The sequence below is a fragment of the Trichechus manatus genome, unplaced genomic scaffold, assembly GCF_000243295.1.
Source record: "Trichechus manatus latirostris isolate Lorelei unplaced genomic scaffold, TriManLat1.0 scaffold00042, whole genome shotgun sequence".
Taxonomy (NCBI): Eukaryota; Metazoa; Chordata; class Mammalia; order Sirenia; family Trichechidae; genus Trichechus; species Trichechus manatus.
In genome coordinates this window covers 15,934,162-15,950,102 of record NW_004443978.1, presented here as the reverse complement: position 1 = coordinate 15,950,102, position 15,941 = coordinate 15,934,162, and the positions used below count along the sequence as shown (strand labels likewise).

Here is a 15,941-nt window from a genome sequence, read left to right as displayed (position 1 = left end):
TAAAATAGCTGCCATTGTTTTAGATGTCCTAGCTAGTCACAGGACTCGGAATCATCCCTGTTTTGATAATTAAGCCTGAGCTAACAGCCACCAAACTGCTGCTGGAACTGGGACAGAGCTGGATCATGCAGCCAGACTCCAGGAACTCCAGAATGACTGGCTACAGAGGCTTGTCCTGGTCATTTTTTAGTCTTGAAAATAATAGGATCCTATATTTTATGTGCCTGAATGTTTTGGACCTTATTTATTGCAATCAATTCTCTGCCACCAGCCTGTCCTGAGAAGAACACAGTGGTTTGTCATATAGGACAGGTAGAGGGAAGCCTGTGTGGCTACTGCAGAGTCCAGCTGTAGGTAAAAGTCATATGGAGAGAAGACAGAAGGTAGCCAGCTAAGTAATAAACTATTTCAATAGACACAGATCTTTCGGCTGGTTGTTATTAAGCATTAAACTAACATCTAGTTGTTATCTATCAAAAAAAAAAAAAAAAAACCCCAACTCCACTGCTGTCAAGTTGATTCCAACTCACAGTGACCCTATAGGACAGAGTAGAACTGTCCTATAGAGTTTCCAAGGAGTGGCTGGTGGATTCAAACTGCCAACCATTTGGTTAGTAGCCGAGCGCTTAACCACAGCGCCACCAGGGCTCCTATAGGTATGTCCAAAGACAAATATGTGGGTGCAGGCACATACATTCACTGAAGACACAAATACGGATACATAATTAAACACCTTCCGACACTGTTTTTTTTGGGTTTGAAGTCTTAGGACCATAGTCTCATGGGACAACTCAGTTAATTGGCATAACAGAGTTTACAAAAATCATAATCTGCATCCAAGTGAAGTCAGCAGCATCTGGGGTCTTAAAAGCTTGCGAGTGGCCACCTAAGACACAACTATCGATCTCTACTCGCCAGAGAAAAACAGTAAGAAGGTAACCAAAAGCACAGTGAAGAAACAATTCTACACAAGCCATAACCTCATCAACCCTGAGACCCAAAGAACTAGATGGTGCCCAGCTATCACCACTGACTGTTCTGACTGGGGAGACAATAGGTGGTCCTGGATAGAATGGGAGAAAAATATGGAACAGAACTCAAATTCTTATTTAAAAAACAAAAAAAGCCAGACAAACTCCAACAGTAGAGAACAGAGGACTCCCTGAGACTATTGCCCTGAGATACTCAACCTAGAACCGAGTCTATCCCGAGATCATCTTTTAATGAAACAGCAGAGTGGCACACAAAATAAAGGATATTATCCGTAAGATTGGTGCTCTACTTAAAAACCGTCAGTCTGAGACCAAAAGGTCAACAATTACTCAAAAGCAAAGATGAGAAGATAAGGGGGCAGAGAAACTAGAGTACTGGAAAGGGAACAAACAGAACACAATTAAAGAGAACGCTGACACATTGTGATAAATGTAACTAATATCACTGAACAATTTGTGTGGAAACTGTCAATTGGGAATCTAACTTGCCATGTAAACTTTCACCAAACACTCAATAAAATATTTTATATATATATATATATAAACTGACATCTAGTAGTCCAGATTAGTGTACTTCTATTATTTTTACAATTTTGGATATCTACAGAAAAATGTATTACTGTTTTACATAAAATTTTCACTAGTTTTAACTGAGTTGAGATAATGTTACCTCCTCCCCTCTATTCCCTAGGATATCAATAATTGATACATTACTTATTTAAGGACCTCGTTGGATAACAGTATGTGGGAAAGACAGAATAGGAAAAAGAAACATTAGCAAATAAGTGACTCACACTGGAAGGCACAACACAAACTTGAAAATAGGTTCAGATGTGGCAGGTAAAAATGCAAATACTCTGGTGCCTCATTTGTATTTGTCCTTGTGCATTAAAATTTTCAATACTTTCTATTTCTAAAGATGCTATGAGTAACTAATGCGGAAAGTGTCTTTTTAATGCAATAAAGTGCAGCTACATGTTTTTAAAAGAAGTACCGTTGATGTTCCCATTGCAGCAGATGTGAAATACTTTGGTTTATATGCTGTTAAATCCACTTCTGAGGCTACGTCCTTGGGCTCATCATCAAAGGTAATATCATCTGGTATAAACCTAAGAAGCAAAGAAAAAATAAATTTATTTAAACATATGCTTCAGTGATAAACAATGAGAGTTTAGATTCGCTTCTAATTAGCTAGTTTATACACACATACCATATAAAAGCTTCTGCAGAACACACATGTAGAAAGAATAAAGAGGTAAACAATGTTCCAAATAACCTTGGCACCAGATTTTTGAAACTCATGAGCTATATAAATCAGTAATTACACTAAATCTGAGAGGACTCTATGTAGTAAGAGCCCTGGATTAGAAGTTAGCTGATAGGAGTCAGGCGCAAACACACGTGGGCCCTTCACATTGCAAAGATACCCAGACTTCTGATAGCATAGTCACTGACTGGCTAGATGATATTTTGAGGATCAAACAGAATTATTAATGGGCAAGTATTCTGGATATAGAGTATCATACACATGAGTGTCACTGAAAATAAGTTTAAGGTTGATTCTTCAAGGCTAAAATAACTTAATACTATTATCTTACAAAAAAATTTATTTTTTCACAAATAACTAGCTCGGAAATGTACTAGCCATTGCAATTGTTTTATAATCCTTAAACATCAGGCTAAGGAATGGATATTGCAGAGTTAAATAATCCATGGCTATTATATTTAGGTTTTATAGTTTATATAGGATTTTATTTCCACAGGAAAAAGCTTATTTTGTATGCTCCATTGAAAATGATTTTTTGAGGAAAATGGGTAATTATTAGGTCTATATCTCCTCCCTCAGCTAGACTTTTACACAGACTTAGGAGAAGAAAAATAAATAGCTGAGATCAATTATCTTAAATGCTATTAATATGCATGCTTTCATATTTTGGGGAAGATGAAAAAAGACTTCCTTAGGTAACTGGGTGGCAGCAGAAAACTCAATTTTCTTTTCTGATGTTATGTATGACAAAATAAAACCAGAGGGTATATTTTTTCCACGGTGACTGATTGCCACTTTCTTCAACCAGAGCTTATCCCAACATTGCATGGCAATGTCCCAAAAAGGAAACAGGAAAGAACAAAACAATTCTGAAAAGAACAAGTTACCATGAATTTATGGTACCCAAAGAGTTTGACCTTCTCACAAATGTTTGGTAACTACTACCTGAACATTCCAAACGAGCATCTCCTATTCAAATCATTAACAGAAGAGAGAAGGAAATAGCTTGTCTGATGAGATCATGTCTTTCTTGCTGTATACTTAAGTGTGTTAAAATCTTACCCCAGATTGTCAATTCCATAATTTTTTGTATTTTTCTACCAGTTTGAATGTCTTTGAAACACAAAAACCACAGTGACTATGAAATAATACATCTTTTTCTGAAACATATCTTTTTAAGAACAAAGCCTCTAACAAACCTAGAATCCAAAGAAGTGGTTTCTATTCCAAGTGTCACAGCAGAATGGTTTACTGGGCTCAAAAGGACTAGGCTGATGATAAAACGGTACAACAGTTCAGCTTCCTGTTTCCTTAGAACTGACGTTCACAACCATCTAAAGTTTTTCAGCTCTGGATTACTGAAGCCTGAGCACATGGTGAAAATAAAGCCCAAGTGTGAAAACAATGCTGCAACCCCATTCACTCACTGAAGCAGCATTTAGAGAAGGGCTCTCCAACGGAACTTTCTGTGATGATGGCAATGTTCTGTATCTGCTCTGTCCAACACAGAACCACTGAGTACTTGAACATGTGTCTAGTGAAACTAAGGAAGTGAATTTTAAATTTTATTTAATTCTAATAAAATAAAACTAAAATAGCCAGATGTGCCTACTGTATAGGACAGTGCAGACCCAGAGGCACCAGTCTAGTAGCAAACTCTTCTGCCCACAACACAATGCTTTTTCAAAAGTTACTTCACCTGGTTCCTAGCTCTAAGAGAGTGTTGCAATGAAATACCACTGCATACAATCCATCATCCTAAGCGCATAGCCGACATGTCTGAAAGGATATAAATGCGGGGGTGACTATATAATACTTCTGCATTTTCTCATTCCCATTTCCTTTGTGAGCAGTGATGTTCCATAGGGCTAAGTTCATCCAAAAGCAAAAAACCCTCTTTTGGAATATGAAACAACAGAGTACTAGCAGTTCCAATAGTTTACTTCTAATAATCATGTTGTACTGTAAGATAACATTGCTAAGACACACACTGGATTACCTTAGATCTATGAAAGAACAACTACTTTCAAATTCCAGGCCATCACAATCCTCATAAATTTTACTGGCCGTTTCAGGAGAATCACAGTCTGCTACTGCGTAGTAGTACTTCAGTCGTTTGAATTGATAATCTCTCAGTTTTTCTCTAGATGCCCTAAAGGGGGACAAACTCATTAAGCCTACTTATACAAGAAGACAAACAACCTATCTTCTTTTAAAAAATAAAGGTAATTGTTCCAATAAAAATATAATACAAGCTGGCCTTCATTCCAAGCCATCTTTCCTTCATGACTTTGCCTGTATGTACACTAAATATGTATACTCAATGTATTACTCTGACAAGTTATAAACTTCACATATTTTGGTTAGAATTTGGCCATCTAAAAAGAATTGCATGAGCTTACCTACAATTCTACTTCTCAGGACACCTTGGTTTTGTTTGTTTGCTACCACATAGGGCCTTCTCAAATAGAATCACTGGACAGTGTTATAAACTGTGCTAAAAAAGCATTAGCTCTAATTACAAAGACATTCCTGATGTTGCAAAATGTTTCCTCCAAATTCATGTGTTGTCAAATCTAATTTCATTTAACTACCACATATTTTTTGAAGGTCCTTATACCTGTCCTCTCTTGCCACTAATCTGTTTAACCACCATTTTTAGTAAGTAAACATATAGCTCCACCTAGTGGATACAGAAAATCCCTTACAATTATTGTCTACAGCACTACGATGATAAAAGATTTTTTAATCATTCTTTTATTTAATCCTTAAATATGAAAAATTTTATATTTTAAAGGTAAACAGAGATTTCAATGTCACTTATATGGAAAACAACATCTCAGAAAAAAAAGCAAAACTCACTAATTCAGAGTAATGAGGCTGTAGAAACTCTCAATCAGTTTAATTATAAAGTTTTTCAAAACTGTAGTAATTACTTTCACACATATACAAATAAAAACATACATGCAAAATGTTGTTAAAGTCCTGTGTCACACTGGATAGACTTTAAACTGTTTAGCAGCTTGTTTTAACTATGAATGCCACAAGTGTAAACTTTAGCCCTATTAAAGTAATCAGAATTCAGAAATAGTGACATGAATTTATGAGGTTTAATTTTATTTTCTATAGTGATTTAATACCAGTCCTTTTCAGGGGCATCTTCAGGAATACTTAATAACTCCACTGGTCCCTGAACTTGCTCTTCCTTCATCCTCTCCTTTCCAAACTCCGAAGGATATATCTAAACACCAAGAATAAGATCAATGTAATTTATACATTGTTGTTCATACAAAATCCAGACCTGTCAGGGTCTGAAACCTTAAGAGTTACAACCAGACTCAGTGAAAACAGCAAGGATGACCCACTTCCAAACCTACTATAGGATAGGAAGTTAAAGCATCCTGAAGAATTTCCTTAAAAATAAATTGTCATTTTGGCTAGAGAGTTACAGATGTGGGGCTTGGGAACAAGAAGAGAGTATCTATCTCTTCTATTTACCTGCACAACATGGTTCTGGGGTCCCAGAGAAAAATTTAAAGAGCAAAACAAGATTCTAAGCTCAAGAAACTCCAAATGTAAACACATACATGCAAAACAACCAAAGCTGACATTAAATACACAAAAACGATTAAAGAAATACATAAAAGATACAAACAACAAGGAAAAATAATTTTGTAATACCAAATTATCTTTAAGTCACAGTTTATCCAATGCTTTCTTTAAAAGAAATTCTTTAAATAGAAAAATAACAGAACTGATGACAATCTTATACCAAGATATAGTAGTTTTGGTATAAGGAAAAGAAGTCACCCTCATCAGGATTTAGTATTTTTTTATCTTGGCTACTTGGTAGGCCAAGAAACACAACTGCATTAATTGGCATTGTTTTGATAATACTGGGCTTAATTAATTTAACTAATACATATTTTTTAAACTGTCTGAAATATGCTATCTGTGTACTAGAGGATCCAAGTTGTTCTTACTAATTTCAGTTGTATATAATAGATTGTGATGTAGACATTTTAAATACATATGTAGTCGCCTCTCTTTTTTGTAGTTTTTTTCTCTTTTCCAATTTCCTGAAATTTCCACTACCCATTTCCTGAAATACAAGATCTAACAAACATACAATTCTATTTTGTTTTTGCGGTTTGGTTTTTGAAAACAATTTAACTGTGGTGAAGTATATATAATAAAAAGTTTGCCATTTTAATCAATTTTTAAGTGTACAATTCAATGACATTAATTACATTCACCATGTTGTGAAACCATCACCACTATCCATTTTAAAAAGTTTTTCCATCACCCTAAACAGAAACTCCAGAAACTCAGTACCCCTTCAGCTACAACTTCTATTCCCCTCCCTCCTGGCTTCTGGTAACCACTAAATTTGTCTCTCTCTACATTTGCCTATTCTAGGTATTTCATATAAATAGAATCATACAATACTTGTCCTTTTGTCTGAACTTACTTCACTCAGAATATTTTCAAGGTTCATCCATGGCACAGCACGTATTTAACGGCTGGAAAATATTCCACTGTATGGATATACCACATTGTATTTAACCATTCACCTGTTGATGGACACTTGGGTTGTTTCTACCTTCCGGCTACTGTGAATAATGCTGCAGTGAACATTGGTGTGCGAGTATTTGAGTCCCTGCTTCAAGTTTCTTAGGTATTATACCTAGGAGCAGAACTGCTAGGTGATATGGTAATTCTATGTTTAAGTTTTTGAGGAACTGTCGAATTGTTTTCTAGAGAAGCCTGCTGCATCATTTTACTAGCAGTGGATGAGGGTTCCAATTTTTCCACATTCTCACCAACCTTATTCGTTTTTCTGATAATAGCCATCCTAGCAGTGGGAAGTGGTGTATCACTGTGGTTTTAATTCGCATTCCCTTGATGACTAATGACAGGAAGCATCTTCTCATGTGTTTATTGGCCATTTGTTATCTTCTTTGCACATAAGTCTATTCAAGTCATTTGCCCATTTTGTTGCTGAGTTGTAGTCCTTTATACATTCTGGTTATTAAGCTCTTATCAGGTATGTGGTTCCCAAATATTTTCTCCTATTCTGGGGACAGTGGAGGCCCTGTGCCAGGAACTCTCCCAGACTTTGCCTGATGCATTTCTTCACTTGCATCCTTTCTGGTTATAATAAGTGGGTAACTATAAATATAGGTCATAGTCTCCATGAGTTTTGTGAACCATTATAGAGAATCAGGGAGCCCTGGTAGTGCAGTAGTTAAGCACTGAGCTGCTAACTGAAAGGTCAGCGGGAAGAAGGGGGAAGGGGAGGAGGAGGAGGTACTGTGAGGATTGGGATGCACCCTGGAGTCCCACTGGTCATTCTCTCTGGGGGTTTGGGGTCTTTAAAACCATTAGGGGGAAATAACAAACAAAAGGAGAGCTGCTTTCACCTTCTTATGAGACCCCGGATGTATATGCAGTTGGACGTTGCCCTAACGGACATTGCGTAGTGCATGACTGTACCTGCTGGCTCTCTAGAAATAAGGTTATGTCTCAAAATTTTAAATTTCTCAAATTTATCAAGAGTTATAGTTTATTTCCTATAGGTCACATATGTTTATTAAGGTAATTCCTAAAGATTTCACATGTTTTGTTACTAGTAAAAATAGGACTTTTTTCTTAATTGGCTAATGCTGGTAACAAGGAATGCTTTTTTTAAAAAAAATACTATTTATCCTACATCCCACCCTTTACTGAGCTTATATTATAGTAGTTTTTCAATTGATTTCTTTGGATTAATACTAATAACACTGTCTCTTTCTTTCCAATATTTACACCTGTTTCATGCCTAGTTGTATTGGATAATTTCCAGATTGATTGTTTTCATGAAAGGAAAACTTACAGCTTAAAAAACATTAGATTTAACTTAAAATACTTAGAAATACTTAGTCTAAAATGCAATTAATTCTTACCTTTACAGAAAATATAACACCTCCTTTAGGTTTAAATGAATTGAACAGAGCCAGCAAATCTTTTGCCTTTAATCTATCCCAGTCCATGTTGCAAACTGCTAATCGACGTGTAATCTATAAAATGAGAGAAATATTACAGTCTATATCATAGCCACTGCTTAACAAAGATACTAAAAATGGAATGTCTTTATCCCAACACTGAAATTATTAATATAGTAGTTGTCTGAGTGATTTCAATATGTAAAAGAGAACTTCAAAAGAGTCAAACAACAGTAAAACCATCAACAGATAAGCACTTTCTTACTCTGGTTTTCAGTCCTTGAATCAGGACATGATCATGAGCTGCTTTTTAACTATCCAGTCTGTTAAGCCATTCTGCCGAGCATGCGTGAGTAGGCAAAGTGAGTATGTTACCATGCAGCATTTCTAGTAGGTGTGGTAGGAACAGAAATATAAACTACCACCTAAAACAAGTATTTTCTAAAAATTGCTTGTGATTTTTATTTACTTATGTAGAACTTTCTCCTTATCTGCTTGGACAGCTTCTAATTTATATAAATATATTCCAAAGCAAGAAATTTTAATCATAATAATTATCGAGAGTATTATTTAGCAGCAATGTTTTTCTCACGTAATTTAATGACAGTAACCCTACTACTCATAAAAGCTACTTGCACTATTTTCTTCACAAATAATCTTATTTATTCAAAAGGTTACCTCATTAGTCTGAGGAGCATCTTTATCTAATTCTCTCCAAGCATGCTCAAAACCAGATTCCTCTGGAAGAAAATCTTCATCTTCCTCATCTTCAGAACTAGTTTCTATATTTCCTTTACCCCTAGCAAGATCAGGGCCACTGTCACTTTCATCATCTTCACCATCCTCATCTTTATCCTCCTCATCTTCATCACCTTCACTTTCATGATCATCATCATCATCATCTGAAGCTCTACCCACTCCTGTAATTTCATCTTCAGATTCCTCATCATCCTCCATTTCACTAGCATTTTCTGAATGTTCCTCCAGAGAATCTTCATCAAACATTTTACCTCCTGTTGAATTTTCATAACCATCTCCTGTCATTATGAGTGGAACCATTGCAGGGAGAGAGAAATCAAGAAACTGTAATCATTGGATTAAACTGAGTAAAAATTATTTTGACATCAAATCCAGTAAAAAATGTTATAAAAAAGAGTAAAGGAAAATACAAATTCAGTGAAATTCATGCCTAACCAGTTACTTAATAGAAACCTTAAATATAACCAGCTCATGTAAGTAGATCCATATAGTCATTCAATTAATATTTATGGAGTACTGACCTACTGCCATCAAGCTGATTCCGACTCATAGCAACCCTACAGGACAGCACAGAAAAGCCCCACAGGGTTTCCAAGGAGCAGCTGTTGGATTCAAACTGCCTATCTTTTGGTTAGCAGCCGAGCTCTTAACTACTGTGTCACCAAGGCTCCTATACAGATGACTAGGTGTGCAATACATAATGGTAGACAAAAGCAGCAACAACTGTCCTCACTGAACATCAAGTGAAGAGGAAAATGAAAATTACAACCAGGACAAGTGCTAAGAAGGAATAGTGCTAAGAGAGCATATAAAAGGGGTTTCTAAGTAAGTGATAACAGAGCTGCTACTTGAGAGATGAAGACTTATGTAGTCAAAGTTAGATTAATAGAGGGAAATTTGTTGAAAACAGCAAGAAAAGCATCTATAAAGATCTACTTATAAGAAAAAGTCTGGTAAGCATATTGGATTGCTGATAGCAAGAAGTCCAGTAAGAAATGAAGCTGGAGATTAGATAGTAACCACATAATTCGAAAGGCATGTGGAGGGTTTTGGACTTTGTCATAAAAGCCACTGACTTTATTTCCAGAGGGAAATTATTAAATCTGCATATTGGTGAGATCACTTTGACTACACTGCAGAAAACTGACTGGAGGGAGTCAAGAATGAATGAGAATGAACCAATGAGAAAGGTAATCCAGTGCTCCGGGCGGGAAATGGCTAGGTTGGTGACAGTAGAGACATAGTGAAGTGAATAGATTCGGGTCAATTAGGAGGTAAAACCAACAGTAATCAATGATGAGGGGGCACCTGGTATGAGGGAACAGAAGTTTTGGAAGTATCAAGGATAAATGCTAGCTTCCTGGCTTGCGTAGATAGATAGGGAAACACTGAAAAAGAAACTGTTTTTGTTTGGTAGAAGACCATGAAGTCCGTTTTGACCATGTTGAATTTTAAGTGCCTTTGAATTATCTAGGAGTCCTGGCAGTGCAGTGGTTAAGTGCTCAGCTGCTAACCAAAAGGTTAGTGGTTCGAATCCATCAGCTGCTTCACAGGAGAAAGATATAATAGCCTGCTTCTGTAAAGGTTACAGCCTCGGAAACCCTATGAGGCAGCTCTATTCTGTCCTACAGGGTCACTATGAATTGGAATTGACTCAATGGCAATCGGTTTGTTTTTTGGGAGATACCAAGAAAGCAGTTAGCTTTATGAGTCTACAGAGTGCCTGAGTGGTGCAAACGTTTGATTAACGTACTCAGCTGATAACAGAAAGACTGGAAGTTCAGGTCAACCCAGCAGTCTCTCCGAAGAAAGGCTTGGCAATCTACTTCTGAAAAATCAGCCACTGAAAACCCCACGGAGCACAATTTTACTCTGACACACACGGGGTCTCCATGAGTTGGAATCGACTCCATGGCAACTGGCATGGTATGGTAGTATCAGTCTACAACTCACAGAAGCCTGGGTTGAGATAAAATTTGAGTAATTCATGGGTAATTCATGTGTGACAGCGCTTATGTTCTGCTTGCTCACAGGATCTAAGCTTGGAGAATTCAAAACAAATCCAGAGGTGGGGCCAAGATGGCAGAGTAGTCAGATGCTTCCTGTGGTCCCCCTTACAACAAAGACCCGAAAAAACAAGTGAATCAATTATATGTGACAATCTAGGAGCCCTGAACATCAAAGGCAAAGTTGAGAAACTGGACTGAGTGGCAGGGGGTGGGAGAGATGATTTGGAAGCAGCGAGGAGTTGCCAGACCTGACCCAGCAGGAGCCGGCACCCCTGAGGCTGGATCAGCTCGCATGCGTGGTGAGGAAAGCAGTGGCACTCAGGAGGCGTTTTCAACATCAGGAGAGACCCAGTAGCAGAGAATCTACTTGGGCATACAGAAACAAGGAAAAGCAGTGCTCAGTCGGTAAAAGGTAAGTACTTGCATCTGGCTTACCGAACAGATCAAAAATATCCCCCTTGGGAAAAACCTCTCTCTCATTTACCTACCCCCATCCCTGCTCTGCACTGGATCCCGAGCCTGCTTTAGCAATTGCTGAGTCCTCTGGGTTAGAAGTAGGACACGTCATGCACCCTGAGCCATTCTCCCAGCCTTGGAGAGTGAATAAATTAACAAACAGGAAACAATAATCTACTGGCTCCCCTATGCCAGGAACTTGGGATAGGCAGAGCTTCTTTGCCTAGGCACAGGCATAAAGGGTCCACGGACTTTGAATGCCTTTCACCCCTGCGTGGGTGCATTTCAACAGCGTAGGCCCTCGTTATCATGGTACAACAGGGTATATACTTGAAGCTTAACTTCAACTGTGTCAGCTATGGGGTGAAATGGCAGGTTCGTGGTATTTGACACTGCTCTGCCCATTAAGCAGGGTCCTCACCAACCCACATCAGGGGCCTGAGGACTGTTGGCTCCACCCACGCCACCAAGCCACCCACAACAGGGGTCCAACAATAAGTGGTGCCTCCCAGTCCTTACAGCCAAAAGCAGTGAGTGCTCATAGTCCAGCTGAAAAACCGACCCACCTATGCGCTCTAGGGAACAGGGACACACTTTCCTCCCAGACACTCAGGAGCAGCCATCAGCGCCTTGCCTTGCTCAGCGTGTGACCCCTTACTACAGACAGATATCTGTGCCTACACGAATCACCCATGCTAGCCTCGGACTGTAGGTGAGAGCCTGCACCACACACTTGGTGACCGACTATCTGGACATCTGAGCTGAAGCCATACAAGAAAGGTAAACAGACTCCTGAGCTCACATACCTAGTAAAAGATCTGACCACCTGGTGACGAGACGTTACAGCTTCAAAAGCACCAATAATCAAACTAGCTTACACAAGCAGCCTATCTGGGCATATCAAAACAAAACAAGAAGCTAGAACAGAGTAAGCAAACATAAAATAAATGAACACAATAACTCATTGATGACTCAAAGATAACAGTCAATATCAAATCACATAAAAAGGCAGACCGTGACGGCTTCAGCAAGCCCCCAAAATAAAGAATCAAGAAATTTTCCGGAAGAAGGTAATTTCTTGGAATTACTGGAAGCACAATACAAAATACAGAACACAAGAGATCAGGAAGGAGATCAGGCAAAACACAAAACAAACCAAGGAACACACAGACAAAGCAATAGAGGAACTTAAGACTATTCAACAGCATAATGACAAACTTAATAGGCTGCAAGAATCCACAGACAGACAGCAATCAGAAATCCAAAAATTAACAATAAAATGTCAGAAAAAGACAACTCAATAGAAAGTCACTGGAGCAGAACTGAGGCAATGGAAGTCAGAATTAGTGAGATTGAAGGTAAAGCACTTGACACCAACATATTTGAGGAAAAATCAGATAAAAGAATTTTAAACAGTGAAGAAAACCTAAGAATTATATGGGACTCTATCAAGAGGAATAATCTACAAGTGATTGGAGTATCAGAATGGGGGTGGATAACAGAAAATATAGAGAGAATTGTTGAAGATTTGTTGGCAGAAAACTTCCCTGATATCGTGAAAGATGACAAGATATTTACCCAAGATGCTCATCAAACCCCACATAAGGTAGATCACAGAAGAAAGTCACCAAGACATATTATAATCAAACTTAATAAAACCGAAGATACAGAGAGAATTTTAAAAGTGGCTAGAGATAAACGAAAAGTCATCTACAAAGGAGAGTCAATATGAAGCTCGGACTACTCAGCAGAAACCATGCAGACAACAAGGCAATGGGATGACATATATAACGCCTTGAAGAAAAAAAACTGTCAGCCAAGAATTATATATCCAGCAAAACTGTCTCTCAACTATGATGGTGAAATTAGGACATTTCCAGACAAAATGAAGTTTAGAGAATTTGCAAAAACCAAACCAAAATTACAAGAAATACTAAAGGAAGTCCTCCGGTTAGAAAATCAATAACATCAGATAACACCCCAAGACTAGAATACATGACAGAGCAACCAGATATCAACCCAGATAAGGAAGTCACAAAAATAAATTAAAAGCTAAAACACTGAAAACAGGGAAACAGAGAAATCAATATGTAAAAGATGACAACATTAAAACAAAAAAGAGGGTCTACAAAATGTAGTCATAGATTTTTCATATGGCCAGCAAGTCAAAGCAATATAAACAAATAAAAGACTGCTTTAAACTTAGAAAAATAGCGGTCAATATTAAGGTAACCACAAAGCAAACTAACAATCCTACTCGTTAAAATAAAAAATAAAAAAATATAAAGACTCAACAAATACAAAATCAACAACAATGAAAAACATGGAAAGAAAATACATAAAGAAAAACGACTCAGCACAGAAAATTAAGTGGAACAAAGAAACTGTCAACAACACACAAAAAAAGACATCAAACTGACAGCACTAAAATCATACCTATCAATAATTACACTGAATGTAAATGGACTAAATGCACCAATAAAGAGAGAGTGGCAGAATGAATTAAAAAACCACGATCAATCTATATGCTGCCTACAAGAGACACACCTTAGACTTAAACACACAAAGAAACTAAAACTCAAAGGATAGGAAAAAATATATCAAGCAAACAACACTCAAAAAAGAGCAGGAGTGGCAAAATTAATTTCTGACAAAATATACTTTAAAGTAAAATCCAACACAAAGGATAAGGAAGGGTCAATAATGACTAAAGAGTCAATACATCAGGACAATATAACTATAATAAATATTTACCTACTCAACGACAGGGCTCCAAAACATATGAAACAAACTCTAACAGCACTGAAGAGAAAGACAGCTCCATGATAATAGCAGAAGACTTCAACACACCACTTTCGGTGAAGAACAAAACATCCACAAAGAAGCTCGATAAAGACACGGAAGATCTAAATGCCACAACCAATCAACTTGATCTCACAGACATACAGTGAACACTCCACTCAACAGCAGCCAAGTATACTTTCTTTTCCAAAACATGAAACATTCTCTATAACTGAATACATATTAGGCCATAATGTAAGCCTTAACAAAATCCAAAGCATTGAAATACTACAAAGCATCTTTTCTGACCACAAAGCCATAAAAGTAGAAATCAATAACAGAAAAAGCAGGGGGAAAAAAAAAATCAAACGTGGAAACTGAATAACATCGTGCTCAAAAACTACTGGGTTACAGAAGAAATTAAGGATGGAATAAAGAAATTCATAGACTCAAATGTGAATGAAAACACATCCTACCAGAACCTTTGGGACACAACAAAAGCAGTGCTCACAGGTCAGTTTACAGCAATAAATACACACATACAAAAACAAGAAAGGGTCAAAATCAAAACATTAACCCTACAACTCAAACAAGGAGAAAGAGAGCAGAAAAGGAAGCCCTCAGGCACCAGAAAAAAAGAAATATTAAGAATTAGAGGAGAATTAATTTGAAGAATTAATAAGACCGAAAGCTAGGTCTTTGAAAAGATCAACAAAATCAATAAACCACTGGCCAAAATGACAAACGAAAAACAGAAGAGGAAGCAAATAACCCATATAAGAAATGAGATGGGTGACATCACAATGGATCCAACTGAAATTAAAAGAATCATAACCGAATACTATGAAAAACTGTACTCCAACAAATTTGAAAACCTGGAGGATATGGACAAATTTCTAGAAACTCACTACCTACCTAAATTAACACAAACAGAGGTAGAATAACTAAATCAACCTGTAATAAAACAAGACATTGAAAAGGTAATTTAAAAACTCCCAACAAAAAAAAACCTGGCCCTGTCGGTTTCACTGGAGAATTCTACCAAATTTTCAGAGACAAGTTAACACTACTACTACTGAACGTGTTTTAGAGCACAGAAGAGGATGGAATACTCCCAAACTCATTCTATGAAATCAGCATAACCCTGATACCAAAACCAGGTAAAGACACCACAAAAAAAAGAAAATTACAGAGCAATATCTCTCATGAACATTGATGCAAACATCCTCAACAAAATTCTAGCCAATAGCATTCAGTAACATATCAAAAAAATAATTCACCACAATCAAGTGGGATTTATACCAGGTATGCAGGGATGGTACTACATTAGAAAAACAATCAACGTAATCCAATAAAAGACAAGAATCACATGATCTTATCAACTGATGCAGAAAAGGCATTTGACAAAGTCCAACACTCATTCGTGATAAAATCTCTCGGCAAAACAGAAATGGAAGGGAAATTCCTCAACATGCGTAGGGGCATTTTTCCAAAGCCAACAGCCAATATCATCCTAAATGGAGAGAGTATGAACACATTCCCCTTGAGAACAGGAACCAGACAAGGATGCCCTTTCTCACCACTTTTATTCAACATTGTCCTGGAGGTCCCAGCCAGAGCAATTACGCTAGAAAAAGAAATAAAGGACATCCAAATTGGTAGGGAAGAAGTCAAAGTATCTCTGTTTGCAGAT

At 37.3% G+C, this 15,941-nt stretch overlaps 1 protein-coding gene across 3 annotated transcripts in view; it reads right to left on the bottom strand.

Moving 5' to 3' along the window:
• ESF1 (ESF1 nucleolar pre-rRNA processing protein homolog) overlaps positions 1–15,941 on the bottom strand; it is an 88,781-nt gene that overhangs the window by 64,972 nt on the left and 7,868 nt on the right. For 2 of the 3 annotated variants that reach the window (XR_002824103.1, XM_023731429.1), the window contains exons 3-7: positions 8,922–9,280; positions 8,205–8,318; positions 5,400–5,500; positions 4,259–4,411; positions 1,987–2,101 (exon numbers count right to left, since the gene is read on the bottom strand). Coding sequence is in view for 2 of the 3 variants with exons in the window: in XM_023731429.1 (XP_023587197.1) it covers positions 1,987–2,101; positions 4,259–4,411; positions 5,400–5,500; positions 8,205–8,318; positions 8,922–9,280 (842 nt within the window). In the remaining variant the exon portion in view is untranslated. Of the gene's footprint in view, positions 1–1,986; positions 2,102–4,258; positions 4,412–5,399; positions 5,501–8,204; positions 8,319–8,921; positions 9,281–9,523; positions 9,530–15,941 lie in introns of those variants that run through there. The other variant, XM_023731430.1, reaches the window with a different exon arrangement.